Source organism: Ricinus communis, chromosome 5 (assembly GCF_019578655.1).
Source record: "Ricinus communis isolate WT05 ecotype wild-type chromosome 5, ASM1957865v1, whole genome shotgun sequence".
Taxonomy (NCBI): domain Eukaryota; kingdom Viridiplantae; phylum Streptophyta; class Magnoliopsida; order Malpighiales; family Euphorbiaceae; genus Ricinus; species Ricinus communis.
Window position 1 is genome coordinate 5374734 of NC_063260.1, and position 15884 is coordinate 5390617.

At 31.8% G+C, this 15884-nt stretch overlaps 1 protein-coding gene across 2 annotated transcripts; it reads left to right on the top strand.

Annotated features, from left to right (window-relative positions):
• Positions 1–8428: 8428 nt before the first annotated feature.
• Positions 8429–14042, top strand: LOC8266506 (coatomer subunit delta). 2 transcript variants are annotated; one of them, XM_002526535.4, is made up of 12 exons: positions 8429–8575; positions 8882–8933; positions 9031–9070; positions 9508–9731; positions 9876–10118; positions 10212–10386; positions 11066–11373; positions 12138–12333; positions 12424–12577; positions 13043–13105; positions 13211–13307; positions 13689–14042. In XM_002526535.4, exons 2-12 carry the CDS (start codon positions 8931–8933, stop codon positions 13776–13778), a joined length of 1593 nt encoding a protein of 530 aa, XP_002526581.1. In that variant the 5' UTR covers positions 8429–8575; positions 8882–8930; the 3' UTR covers positions 13779–14042. The 2 variants fall into 2 exon arrangements, with proteins under 2 accessions (XP_002526581.1, XP_048230407.1); XM_048374450.1 differs by having other exon boundaries at positions 8480–8575; positions 8889–8933.
• The last annotated feature ends 1842 nt before the right edge of the window (positions 14043–15884 follow it).

Here is a 15884-nt window from a genome sequence, read left to right on the forward strand (position 1 = left end):
TTCATTTGAAAATAAATATATATTTAACTAGACTTTTTTTGGTTGTTTTAAGTAGCATTCCAATATCATTGAAAGTTGTGACGAAGTAATAGTTTTCATTCAATATTTGGACTCTAATTGACATGCCCATAAATGAGAACCATTATAATTCTTTAACCATTTTTCTAAGTCTATTATAGATGAAAGATTTTGTATACCCTTACATTTCACTTTTTTTTTTAGAATCATAGCACATTTTGTTTTTCTTTATTGAAATCTAAAAGCAGGATTAAAGGTGGATAGATTGAATATTTATCACATGATAGCCATCTTTAGAATCTTGAACAAAATGAAGGGGATAACACCATAAATTTTTCTTCTTTTCATATCTTATTTTATTCTATTTCATTTTTTTTATAATAATTCATTTTTCTTTTTGTTTGATTTTTTTTAATGTCACTAGTTGATATTGAAGACCATATTTTATCAATGGAAGTTAACATTGATTTAAAATAAACTATGTAGAAATAGAATAGTAAGTATATTTTAATGTTAATATATAAATATCTAAAAATTTCATAGTAAATTGGCAGCATATGTGACTCAGTCATTTATATATATATATATATATATATATATATCTTTCATTTAGTCTATACCTAAAAAGGTGGCATATGAAATATTTAAAAATAAGAGAAAGGTATTCAAACTCAAAAAAGTTATGATACTGTACTATTTTTCAGTTGTGTATATATGTCACAATGATTAGTTAAGATACCTTTAGAATTTAATTGTTCACTTATTTGATCTTCATCACAAGAAATCATGCATTTAGTGGTGAATAACATTTGCCGCTAGATCGATATGATAACAATACTATAAAGGTGATAAAAAAATCAAATTCAGAGACAGGTTAGTGATGGAATAGTGAGGATATTTAGTGAGAACCTGGAGTTGTTGCTAAATTAACGCTAAATTTGCGTCATGTCTTAGCACTAGCTTTAGTGGCAGATTTTAGTAATAGATTTGAAATATGTGATTAAAATATGGTCACTTGATTTTATTAGTAAAATTTAGCGACCTACTTTAAATTCTTAAATTTAATGATGCATTTAGTGAAGGATTTTTAAAATTTTTTAAGTCTCGCACTATTTGCAATTCCCACTAATTTAGAGAAATTTTGTGACGAATTTAATGACAAATTTTTTCATCGCTAATTTTAACTCATTGTAAATTATTTCTCTCCCATTATTTCTTCATTTTTATCTCTATTTCATATATATATATATATATATATATATTCAATCTCTCCTTACCTTTTGTCACTGTTGCTTTTCTTCTTTTTTCTTCTTTTCATTTTTTTTTTTTCATTTTTGCTCTCTATATTTTCTTAACTATCTTCCTTTTCTTCTATTCCTTAATTTTTTTTATATCTTTTTTCTCCTATCATTTTTTTTCTATTTTTCCTCTCATATCGTTCCTTCAATTTTTTATTATTTTTTCTTTTATTTTTCTTTATCTTTTTTTTATTGTACTACGTTTTTCTTTATTTATTGTTTTCTCTATCTTTTATATTTGATTTATCTCTTCATTCTTTTATGTTATTTATTTCTTCATTTTATTTTATATTCATCATTCTTTTGATTTTACTCCTATTTATTCTTCTTATTTTACTTATTTCTTCTTTATTTTTTTTTGTATTCTTCTTCTTTGATATTATTATTATTTTGAAGCTTTATTAATCCAAGCATGATACTAAAACAATTAAATGGATGTCATTTAGAATTGTAAGTTCACCACCCATAAACACGATTACACAAGAGTAACATTAGAGATAAGTAAACTTGAGAATATCAATTCCATATCGAAAATGAATGTTACTTTATCATACACAAATGTACTGTTGAACTTTGTCATGACAATATATATATATATATATTAACCAATGCCTTCTTTTAAACTTAACAAAGTTATGAACAATACTACGACACAACAATCAAATGTACACAAATATGTATAAAAAGAATCTAAAAATAAAAAATAAATCACAATAATAGACTTGATTAATATTTTGCTTTAATATAACTTAGATAATTGAGCCACAATTGTGGAGAAACGATACTATAACTACGGCTATTATATTTATTGGATACCTCAACTCAATAATCATAAGAAATAGTACCTCAACTAACCAATAATGAATCATGTTACATTCTTGATCATTATGTAATGATACGGCAGTTAGATTCTCTCACTAACTACCACGTTACATCTTATTTGTCCAAAAATAATCCTAGTTAGAAGTTAAACATTTTCTCAGCTCCTCTACTTTAAACTCACATCTTGTAATTGCATTTGATGAATTAGGATTTTTAGGCTTACTATAGTTAGTTTTGCATCAGCCAGTGGTGACGTAGAAGCTAGAGAAAGAATCCGGCTACCACATCAACACAACATAATCAGAAAGTATAAAGGTACCCTTGCTTGATTCATTAATGGTAACTCAATGTACCATTTTTTGTGATTATTGAGTTGAGGTACCAAATGGATGTAAGCAACATAGTTATGGTATCACATATGATTTTTACCCTGCACATTTCTCCTTTAACTATTATTTTAGTGTATTTAAACACAAATTTAGCAAAAAAAGTGTAATTCAAATCCCTCTTTTTAACATATAAAGAGACATCGTTATTTAAATTTAATGTCTCAATTTTATTTGACTTCTTTTATCAATAGGATGCACCAGAGAATGACAAATTAGCAATACTTCTTTTTCCTTTCTTACTTTGACTTTAAATGAAGATTATACAACTTAACCATGCTTGGAATATAAGTTTGAAATGTAAAGTTAGAGAGATCATTAGATAAAATTAGTTTTTAGAAAGCATATGATATTCTCTTACATATTGCAGAGATAATTGAATTTTGTTTAAACACAAACTCTAAGAAAGCACAATTATGATCATGTGTTGCATATTGTCAATTACAGCAAAAAATAAAAAATGTTAAAAATAATTATTTTGTACAAGTGATTATACTTATATAATCAAATCAACTCTCAATATGCTAAACTTGATCGGAGGACAAGAAGTATGTTGTAGAATTGTCAAAGATAAGTACACCACTTCACAACTGTGAATAGCAAAAACCAAGCAACTAATAAAAATTAGTATGATCAAGAAAATCTATGACAACTAATAAAATTAAGAAACAATGATTTCAACAAATAAATAAATAAAGCCTAACATTACTTTGGTACCAATATTTACCTAACTGACAAAACATATGAGCCTTTTTTTTTCAAAAATTTAAAAATTAGGTTAAGCTAAAATATAGATGTCACGACCCCACCCGTGGGCCCGTGACCGGCACTAGGGAATGGGTAGGCTTAAGGCCACCGAAACCCGTAGTAAGCCTGACACTCACTGATTTAAACAAATCTCATCTCAAATTAATATTATTAAAGCCACAATTTATCTTAACAGCTACATTCTACATAAATACTTGATGCCCGGAAAAACTAGGCGAGACCTGAAACTCAGAAAATTTACAACTGATACATCTACTATTACTACTGCGGAGAATCTAAGATTTACCAATTTACATACCAAATCAAATACATCATCCGATGATGAAGAAGTCGGGTTACTGAATAAGAGTCGCGAGAGGACTAACAGTCACGAATATGAAAAACAGTAAATAGAGATTGTCAGTCTCGAGAGTGAGCTAAAATCATATATCTAAAACAATTTCAAACGTTTCAATATCACATTCATTTAATTTTAAAAATAATTAATAAATCACGCGAACCATACTTGTCATGTTAAGATATATGTGTCATGCCATGCTTAAACAAAAATTATTCCACATGCAACGGGACGGAGTACTTCAGTATAACCCTAATCCCAACTCTAACATCTCGATTTATTTCAACACTTATGTCTCAACTAACCTCAACTCTAACATCTCAAACCTCTCATTCCAACAGATCGGGCGCCCCAGAGAGCAAAGCTCGACCAGGGACCTTACCTCCGATCCGGTCACTTAACTCTTAGCCTTTCGGCTCTCTTATCCAATAAGACTGGCGCCCAGAGAGCATAGCTCGACCAGGGACCTTACCTCCAGTATGGTCACTTAAATTTCCAAATAAGCCGGCGCCCAGAGAGCAATGCTCGATCAGGGACCTTTACTCCGGCAACCACACTCTACTAAGCCTAGAGAGCGATGCTCGACCAGGGCAGGTCCTAATCTTTCTTTTTCAACATTTTTACCTCTTTACCCTTTTTCTATCTCTCTCATATTATATTGGAACACTCATCCAACTCCTATGTTCTACTGCCGTCCCATCCTGAGTCATCATGCAATATTAAAATTGGTGATAAAGGAAAAACATATTTAAATAGTAATTAAAAGCATCATGAAAATAATGATAATAATTAAATGAAAAATTAAGATTGCAAATGAATAATCACAGTAGCAAATCAAATTTTATGCATGACACGTGCATAAGCGATATATGACTTTAACTCACAGGTTTGGCGACCTCCTAGCTCTGCTCCGGTGCCTCGGTAGGAGCGAGCCGAACGAACGGACAATCTAATCACGGAAAACAATTTATCAAAACGCTGAAACAATCGATCATTAATCCTAGGTCTAGACTCCTGTAAGAATCTCGACTCGGGAGAATTCTACCGAAAATCCGGCAGAACCTCCCCTACAACACGAACATTACCCCCCGTAAAAACGGGTCCAGGACCTGCCAGAAGAACACTTCAAATATCCAACAATTAAAACAACGAGAGTCGGGTCCCCAAACTTCACTATTTCCCGACTCCGCCACACAGCACAAAACACAAGGTAGGCAACTGACAGACAATTATTTTTGACTCACAATATCATCAAATACTCAATACCATCCAATAGACACAAATTTAAAATCAAGGGATTTCCAAGATCAACGGCCAGAGAAAATTACCGAGACGCTCGGTCGACTCGCCTCCGGCCGCCGGAGTCCGATCGACGATCAAGACACACCATCGGACTCACAACGACGCGCTGACGATGATTCCCACTTCCGATTTTCCGATCTAACACCCGATCGTCCGGAGAAATTTGCGGACGATCTCGGCCATCGATTTGCAAATGAAGCCCGATCGCCACAAAACCGGTGCCAATGCGAAGCTTGAGATGAGGAGAGTCGGGATATGCCCTCCGATCATCCATCCTCCGGAGCTCGAAAAAGCCCAAAAACCTCGGGCTGCCTCACTTGTGAACTCTCTCCTCCGGCCACCAAACCGACGCCGCTACCGCCAAAAGGAAGCTCTCCAAGGGGAGCCGATCGCCACCAAGATCGGTAGGAAGGCCGGAAGCGGTGAATGGCGCCGGCCGCCTTGGCCTTCTCTCCTGCTGGACGCCTGTGCCCGCCACCGACGCCTGCAGGCCCTCTCTCTTCCAACTCTCTCTCTCCTCCTTTCTTCTTCCCCGATTTTCTTTCCTTTCAATATCGACATTAGGCCCCCAAACTTTTCCTTATTACAATTTGGTCCCTCAACTTTCTTAATTACTTACAATTTTATCCTACAGAATTCCAATTTAACCCCCAAACTTTCCTTTAGCCTTTCAATTAAGCCCTTAACTAATTAATTTGGGCCAAAACCGAATTATTGAAAATACACAATTACACAAATACCCCTGACCGACATATTTATTTATAAAAATACCAAGCTCACAAATTTCCATTAAAACCCCATAAAAATAACATTATATTTTCAATCCTTATACCAAAATATAATCATTTCTCAAATAATTTACTTGAATAATTTCTTAAAATTTCAAACTAATTGGGTATAGAAAATAACTCATTTATTTATCTAACATGAACATTCAAAATTTGTATTTAAATCATTCCAATTAAACCGAATAAAAATAAAGCTAAAATTAACTTAAATAAAAACCCATTATTAAATATATAAAAATTCCGGGTGTTACAATAGACAATTGGACAAAATGTGTCTACATAAAACAATCATTAATTGGCAAATTTTCTAACTAATGTTGTGACATATACAAGTTAATATGTTATTTGCTACAAAGATTCAAAACATATAACAAAGCTTACAGCAAGTATTTTATTATATTAATCAGAACAAAAAGTCATTACAAAAGCAATAAATTTTTCATTTTGCTAACTCGGCCAAAAGCAAAATATGAGATTCAAATTCATTTTTAGAGATATAAAGTAGAGGTTACAATCTAGTCTAAATCATAACATAATGTCATTATGCAATAGAAAAATAAATCGATACTCACCAACAAGATCATTATCCATAGCATTAGAAACACACTTCATGCTCCTCCCAACATGTTTAATTTTTTGAAAGAATCAATCAAACTCTTAACCCAGTCAAACTAAACCAAATATGTAGCTTTTATCAATAAAACATAGAGGTATCTTTCAAAGGATAAAATCAAAGATATTGAGTCTTCATCTAAGCTTTAAAAGTATTATGAAATTTACCTTATTATTCTGTTGGTCAATTCACAAAAGAGTAGAACTCAAATCAATGGTTCTGGTTTACTACCGTCAAACACACTAAGTCGTTATTGCTACTCTACTATGGCTTTATAAGAGTTGGAATAACTTCTTTTTCTTCGACCGGAGGTTATAGGAGATGTGTAGTAGTAATGGTAAATCACTTTCATTCAACGCTATATGAAGTTTGCAAGAGGGAAGGAGAAGAATATGAAAGTTTCAAAGAGAAGCTTCTTATTTAAAAGAAGAATTTTTTTTTTCTAAAATTAAATTAAAATATATTTTACTTAAATGCGCTTTCAAAATATATTATAAAACACATATATAAAAATATCATACTATATTCAATATTCATACTGTATAAATATTATAGCCCACGATTTTACTTTAAACTTATACAAAATATCCAATCCATGCTATGTATCATCCCCTTAAATATAAATATAGAGGTTTAATGCAGTGGTAGATGCAAAGCCATACAAGCCTATGCATATAAATTTAAAAGTTTTAAGTTAAATTTGGAGTATCTTTTTACTCAATAATCTAAAGGGTCAGTCAACATTTTGACTTACATTTTATGATTAAATTCTAATGTGCTGAAATAATTATTGTAAATAGTTGCATACTATGTTGCAGGAATAGAAACCCTCTTTGTATTTTATTCATTAATTGCTTAAATATTTCAATACCTTGTAAAAATTTATATAATTTTAACGTACAACCTTGTATTTCAACAATTAAGTAACGCAACCAAAATATAATATTTTCTTAAAATGTTTATTTGGAGCATAATTATCTCAATGCACTAGAAACTTTTAACAAGAAAATAAAAATATCATTCATTGTAAAAGATAATTATTCAATTGAGAATAAAATTCTTCCATAAAAATTCTCACAAAACTAGTAATAAAGAAACCTACAAATAACATACTAATGAATTTTTTTTTATTTGGAATTCTTCGACAATTGTATGCAATATATTCATCAAAAGAAAAATCATCTATTGAGGTTCCAATGGAATTATATTTTGGTCTTCCTTAGCTCTTATTGTGAAATAGGTTGAAAGCATAAATAACTTCATCCAAAGTCTTAAATGATCTATATAAACTGTCACTAAATCGAAGAACATAAGAAGCATATTCTTGCCATGACGAGTAAATTCTAGGTCGAGTGCCTCTACAAACAACATAAAACTTATCACCGTCAGTCTACTCAAGGTTCCAAACTCACCAGTTTGAGTAAATAATATTTTTATTTAAACATTATTTTTTTTAATAGAAAGTCCTTATGGCTTAAGTATATTCATTAATAAAAGATAGTTATGACATTCTAATGTTTAAGTAAAATTAAGAATGGTTATTTGCTTTGATAAAAAATTAAATTTTGAATTTTATTATCTTTTACATTATGACATTTAAAAAATTACATCATAATTTAGTGTTTAAATTAGATAAAAAAACATTGGTAATACAAGTCTTTTAAAGTTAAATCTAGAATATAAAAAAGAAATATTGGTATGCAAGTCTTTATAATTATTTAATTTAACTAAAAAGTATTGAAAAGACAATTTTAATAAAGTTTTATATAATGTAAAAACATTAAAAAAAATAAAAGAGATCATCGAAGAAGAAGTATTTTTTTCATTTTAACAATAAAGTAAGAGCATGAAACAAACAAAAAATTATACTTACCATTGCTTATTGATTAAACAATAAGATATTATTATCAAAATTATTCAATAAATAAATAATTATATCAATGATAATTACTAAATTCATATATGGCATTTTCTTATTTGACAGATATATTGACTCTAAGAAAATAATAATAAGAATGTCGTGGCAATTTCCTGACGGAGGGATGCTGCAAAAATAAATAAATAAATAAACAAAAGGATTTGGTTGGGCTTTTTAAAACAAATATCATTAGCCCATTGAAGATCTGCATTAAAAACTCAGTTCAATTCGATCCTCGCTTCTCTGTTTTACGATCTCTAACTCTGTGCTATTCCCTCTTTCCTTGAAACAGTACAGAAAAATAGTGGCCGTTAGATCCATCCAGGTGAGTAACCGAATCTTGATCTCTCTCCAATTTGATTTCAATTTAGATCTCTCTGTTCTCACTCTCCTTCGCGTCATTCATATTAACAACTTGTTAGTAATTGCTATCGGATCTCGCTTTGAATTTTTGTAATTTCTATTTCTTTTATTAGCATCCTAACTGATCTGTTTGCTACTGCAATGTGTTTGTTTCAATGTTTCAATCATTATATAGATCTGAATATTTAGTAGATCACCTTGTCTATTTTACTTGAATTTAATTGAAATTACACTGCTAAGAAAGTGTTCTTGTGATGTCGTTTTGCAGAGATCAGTGAAAGCTTTTGGGGTGGCGTGTCTTTCTCTGATTAATCAAAATGGTAAAAGAATTTGTTATATTGATATCTTTATTTATTTGTTGAGCCTCCTTTTAGTAGTGAAATTCACTTGTTTGTCTTTCTGTTATTTGTAATACAGGTTGTGCTTGCTGCTTCTATAGTCAGCAAGTCTGGCAAAGGTTAGTTTTCTTTTTTCAAAAATCCTTTTAATATAATTACTCACTACTGTTAGTTGTTTCTACACTATCAATTTTATAATCGAAATTATGGTTCTCATTGTTCAAAATACATTTATGATTTTATGCATAAGATCTGTAAACCACCGCATCATATTTACTTAACTCTATATAATAAGCTGATATGTAGTATCTTCACTTGTTAAATATATGTAACATTAATTTTTTATCCGCCCCAAAACCCAGTTTGTATTTTTAATTTTGTTTTTCCCCCTTTTCACATGTATGAATTTGTTCTTTTAACCTTGGTCCTGCGTCTTAGGTGCACTATTTTATTTTATTTTATTTATTTTATTTTGTTTGATTGTAATGAAATTGGTGTAATAAGGAATTTTAAAAAGGACGCGTTTGCTTGACATGCTTTTTATGTTTCAATGCAGTGCTTGTTTCTAGGCAGTTTGTGGACATGAGTCGTATGAGGATTGAAGGTCTTCTAGCAGCCTTTCCCAAGTTGATTGGAACTGGTAAGCAGCATACGTATGTTGAGACAGAGAATGTGCGATATGTTTACCAGCCAATAGAGGTTTTATACTTGCTACTTGTCACAAATAAGCAAAGCAACATCCTTGAAGATTTGGATACACTGAGCCGGCTCTCCAAGCTTGTATCCTTTTTATGCTTGTCAATGGTTAGATATCATGTTCTTAGAAGTATCACAAAACCTTTTCCAATGTTTCTTTTGGTTAATTTTCTTTTAAAGTTGTGCAAGGTATTTGTGATATTTAGTTAATTCCTTAAGTGTATATAGGTCCCTGAATATGCTATCTCTCTTGATGAAGAGGGCATCTGCAAGACAGCTTTTGAGTTGATTTTCGCCTTTGACGAGGTAATCTCCCTTGGACACAAGGAAAATGTGACTGTTGCACAGGTTAAGCAGTATTGTGAGATGGAGAGTCATGAGGAGAAATTGCACAAGCTTGTACTTCAAAGCAAGATCAATGAAACCAAGGATGTCATGAAGCGCAAAGCTAGTGAAATTGACAAAAGCAAGGTATCTATTTAAGGCCTTGCAAATAAAAGAAAAAGATAAGATAAACTTTATGTTCTTTGCGATATCCCTAATAATATATCTTACATTTTGCAGATTGAGAAAAATAGAGGTGATAAAGGAGGGTTTATGTCCTTACAGTCAATGGGCTCTGGAAGAATCGAGAGTAAATTTAGTGATATGAGCATTTCCAGCAATGAAGGTGGTTTTGGCAGTGGTTCTGGTTTTGGATTGACAACTGATGTTGACTCCTTTTCCACTAAGTCTAAAGGTTTGTTCCTGTTTATTTGGAGGTGCTTCTGGTTTTGATAAGTTTGGTGAATGCTGATCTTCCATAGATGCTTAGAATTCTTCTCAATCACCAAAGATTTGAAATGTATATGACCTGTGAATGTTTTGTGGATATATGATTTATATCTTTTACTTTTATGATCTAATTGACACAGGCAAAGGAAAAAGAAATTTTGGGCCATTCCTATTTAGCTAATAGTTGTAGCAATTTGGATTTGGTATTTAAATATTGCTAGATTATGGAGTTTTAATATAATGCTAATGTCTGTTATTTACTGGGTGTGGGCAAAATTTTGGGTTTTCTGTGCCTTGTACCTATTGAGCTTTAGGGCATCTTGAAGTCAGTGTTTTCAATTCATATCGAATAATTAGATTTGAGGCTTCCCTATCTTTTTTTTCTTCTTCTTTCCTCGTTGTTGTCTCTCTTCTTACCTGTCTCCTTGCTTTCTCTCTCTTTGATTTCTCCTTGTTTTCTTAATCTCCTCTCCATATTTTACATAAATGATCTAGTATCTTTAATTTTAAGTTTATACTTCTTCTGCTTACAAGTTCCCTTAGTTAATTCCTTTTATTGCTAGGGTTAGGATACTCGATGTCCGTATGAGTTACAATCTATGCATTAAAGACTTACATAATTGAGCCGTATTTGCTGTTGCCAGGTCGTCAACCTTCATCTGCCACTGCACCTCCTAAAGGTCTTGGTATGAAGCTTGGTAAAACCCGAAGGGAAAGCCAGTTTTTAGAATCATTGAAAGCAGAAGGTGAAGATATTGTTGAGGAAGTGCAGCCGAAGCCAGGGCAATCCAGATCTGCTGCTGCTCTAGCACCAACTGACCCTATTACTTTAACTGTTGAGGAGAGGATCAACGTGACTCTAAAGCGGGATGGTGGACTGAGCAGCTTTGACGTTCAAGGGCAATTATCACTTCAGATTCTTAACCAAGAAGATGGATTAATCCAAGTTCAGGTATGTTTCTTTTCTTCTCTAGTAGTGCTTGTGCATGCAACATATGGATATAATTATTTGGTAATAACTTATGTGCGAGTGTCTGTGCATGCATATATATTTAATGCTGTTTTGTTATTTTTAACTTCATCTGACCTAAAATATAAGCAATTGCTAACTTTAGGTAATTGCCAGAAATATTTTATATTTTGTCAATAGAAGGATAGACTGATGTGTATTTACAATAACTTTAGGTTGCAGTTTACAACAGAAAATGTTTGAAATAATCTCATCTTTATCTTTGAAAATTAATACTCCTATTTCGTTTTTTGCAAATATTCCTTTAATGGACTGCTCTTTCTTGTCCACTTCAGCTGCATTTTGCATGATTCCATATTACTACTCATTTAAAAATTATATTCCATCTCAGTGCAAAAGTAGACAAATAGTGTAACATTGGCAGACTGATTTTGAGAGTCATTTGTTTAATGCGTTTCATGTTTTAAGAGGGATTTCAAATTTTTTTTGGTTAAGTCTATGATTTCTGATATGCCCTAGCTAATAGATATGTTAAAAATGTAGCTGAGGAATTGAACCTTTTGCAACTTGTTGAAAGTTCGAGGCATGGTATTATGTGCAATAGAATAATGAAACATGACAACCCATGAATAAGCTAACTGTATTTGTTCATATGATGTGAATGCACATACAAGATTTTAATCCTAAGACCATGATTGCGGTGCTGCTGGATTTTATTGATATAATATTTTGGTCTTACTTTCCAGATTGAAACTGGAGGAAATCCAAACGTCCTTTTCAAGACACACCCAAACATGAATAAAGAATTATTTGCCAATGAAAATATTCTAGGTTTGAAGGATCCTAATAGGCCTTTTCCCACTGGAACTGGTGATCCAGCAGGTGTTGGCCTTTTGAAGTGGAGAATGCAAGGTGCCGATGAGTCTATGGTGCCATTGACAAGTGGGTACAAGTGTTTATGCAGATTTATCTTGCTGGTATATTGTTTCTGGTTTGTGCAATGATGATTGATTGAATCTGTGTATTATGCAGTCAACTGCTGGCCCTCTGTTTCTGGAAATCAAACTTTTGTTAGCATTGAATATGAAGCTTCATCCATGTTTGATCTCCGAAATGTTGTCATCTCAGTACCTCTTCCAGCTCTCCGAGAAGCTCCGAGTGTTGGGGACATTGATGGAGAATGGAGGTAAGAATTCTAATTTTATCTTTGCAGGGTGTCTTCTGTTGAAATTAAGATGCCTTAGATCTACATGCCAGTGGCAGAAGAAGTTGAGCATAGTTACATCTGCTTCTGCTTGTTCTTTTCCTACCTACAATTTTACTGAAGTGTTCTGAAAAAATAGATGATATATGAGTTTGATCAGGAAGCAGTGTGGAAAGTGAGTTGATGCTTCCACCTTCTTTTTCCCCCTTTTCAAAGTGTACAAGTAAATGAAAGGTTACAAGGATTGCTGTCCAGGTGCAAGTTGCTCTAGGGTCTACGCATGTCTGTGTTTAGGAATTTACATTTTAGCTGAGCTTGTCAAGAGTTTTGCATGTTTGACGTATTTTACTTAGCAGTCCTTATTGTTTTATGTTTTATTGAACAGTTCCTTTCCATATTTTGTCTCAGGTAAAGTCGCATTTAATGTGTCCTCTTTTAAACTTGCAGGTATGACTCAAGAAATTCTGTCCTGGAGTGGTCCATTCTTCTCATTGATAACTCGAACCGCAGGTGAGGAAGTTGTTCTCATCTCTTTCAGACTATTTTATGTTAGATATGCATGTCTGATTACAACTCTAGGTTTCTTTATAATATGTTATTTTATCATCTTGGCAGTGGACAAATGGAGTTCGTTGTGCCTCCAGCAGATTCATCAACATTCTTCCCTATTTCTGTTCGGTTTTCAGCCACTAGCACATACAGTGACCTAAAGGTTTGCCAGATTCTCTTGTTCCTTATTAAACATTTGGATCAATGAAATTGTGGTCCCTTGCTACTTGCATAAAGATTTTTATTTATGAACTGTAGGTTAGGAAATTCAAAGTATTACTATACAGAAAACATGTCCAAATCTTCCTTTTTAAACTGTTAGACTTGACGTGATTGATAAAACTCGTACAAAAAATAGAGCCATTTAGTTATTTCGAATGAGCATATTCCTTGAATTTTCAGAACCTGTCATGCTATTGCTACAAAATTAAACTCCAAAAGAAAAATCTATGCTGCTAAGCATTAGGTCAGTTTGAGAAAGAAGATTAGAGTAAACTTTTTCTTGGATCCTAAGATAGTTTCATAACCCTGATCCTTTTTGCAGGTTGTCAATGTCCTGCCTCTGAGAGGTGGACCTTCCCCGAAATTTGCACAAAGGACACAATTGATCGCAGAGAGTTACCAAATAGTCTGATGTTCTTTCATTCTGCAAACCAGAATCCCCCCATACCCCTTTCTCAATTTTGTGATTATTGATATCGCCTCTAATGAATCTGTTCTATTTACATGAATAGTTTTATACATTGCTTTGGTTGTATGTACTCTGCGGGATGTCTTTATGTTAGCCCATGTTTTTCATACATTTAAGCCTCATTGCTTTTGCTTGTGATATGTTACATTGTTAGGATTGTTGGAACAAATGACATTTGGAATGAAAATGATGCCAGTGGTGTAGAAATCAAGTTTGCCAACTGACCAAAAACTCTACTTTATTGCATTCTGTTCTTATAGCGATGAGGTAGAATTTTTGAAAGTCAATAGTTTGGATTAGATCAATACCTTCCATCATATTCATATTACTCATAAATTTACAGATGCTGGTGTGTGGAATTTCTAATCCCAGAAATTTAGGGTTATCTCCATAACAAAATAACACTTTTCTTTTTGGAAGAGGAAAAAAACTAGGAAAGAAACATCTAATGGAAAGATGCTTTTCTTATATATAACTAATTAAGTTCAGGGTGGAAAACAAATAATGTTTAAATTAATAATTAATTAGTTAATGTGATTTATTTTTATTGGGTGTGTTTATGGATCACGGGGATAATTTGGTAATACTTACATTCACATGGAACATAGCTCTGTTAATAAAACTCTGATACTCCAAATTTAAAAGGAACTCAAAATTTCAAAAAATATCAAGAAGTAAGAACTAATTAATAAAAAATATATATTTTTTTAAATAAAAATATTAGTTAAAAACAGGCCCAAAGATTTAGTTCAAAACTTGGGCTACGACGTAGGGCCTGAACTGAGTTTCTAGTCAGCTACCATTACCAAAATAGGACTGGCTGTTGACGGGAAATTCACATAAATTTCTTGATAGTTTAGAAGTGGAGAGCTGTCCTCTGAAATTGAGGGAAAAATATACACTCTTCCTAAAATTATTCAATGGACTAGAAAAGTCCCCCAGGTACTCAAACCATTCTAGATAAAAATGAGAAAGAAAAAACTAAGACAATAATATTCTTGTACCTTGAAAGTTTTGTTACCAAGGACAAAACATAACCATAATAATAGAGGTTAGGGGAGAATATATAAAACCAATAAAGAATAAAAGCAAATTTATAAATGTTTGGTATTTAAAAATTAATTTTGACACTCATTGGGGTTTGGGACCCATGTTGGTAGGGGTAAGTTTTTGATCAGTTCGATTCAAAACCAAATAAAACTATGCTTATCAAATAAACTCAATTTTTTATAGATATGAATCTCACCGAATCAAAATTTTCGATTAAATTGAAATAATCCAATTAAAATAATAGAATGTCATTGAATATTAATCGAATTGAATCAAATAGAGCAAAAACATTGAACTAAATATATTGAATTACATAAAATTTATTTTAAAAATAAAATGTATAATATATTTAATATTTTATTAATAATTAATTAAAAAAATAAGTTATTTCTATTTCAAATTTGAATCTATTTAGAGCTCTTGTCATCACCCTCTTTTGAAAGTAGTTTGCTGGGTTTACTCACTGCGCAGACTCACTTGGTAAATAGCCTTCCTTAAATCTAAAAGAGGCAAGGAGCTCGCACATGGAATTTCTTGTTTTTTTAAACAAATACCTAATGTATGTTTTATGCCATACTTAGGTAAAGTAATCGAGACTATATCCATCACCCGAAAGAAGCAAAGCCAGGATTTCTGTAGGATAAGCCTGAGATATCTAGTACAGTAATAGCGGTCGAATTACTGCATAATCTAGTTCTCTAGGGAGGTCTCTAATGATTTTTAAATCTTTTATACTAGGTAATCTAGTATTATTACGCATTTTTTCGGTTAACTAAAATCTTTTATGTAGTGTTTGTTGAAATCTATAAAATTTATAAAATTCATACTATTTAAATAGAGTAAAAGTTAATTTAAAATTTTATATAATTAAATTTGTGTAGAATTTGTTATAGTTAAACTAAATTCTAATATAATATGTAGAATTTCCAAATGAATTACACATTAATAGATCAATACTTTATAACATGAAAATATCTCTTTCAACTTTACATTTCCATT

Coding starts and splice junctions, on each gene's coding strand:
- LOC8266506 (XM_002526535.4), top strand. Junction 12,334..12,423: donor GTCTATGGTGCCATTGACAA/GTGGGTACAAGT, acceptor TGTATTATGCAG/TCAACTGCTGGCCCTCTGTT. Junction 13,106..13,210: donor ATTGATAACTCGAACCGCAG/GTGAGGAAGTTG, acceptor TCATCTTGGCAG/TGGACAAATGGAGTTCGTTG.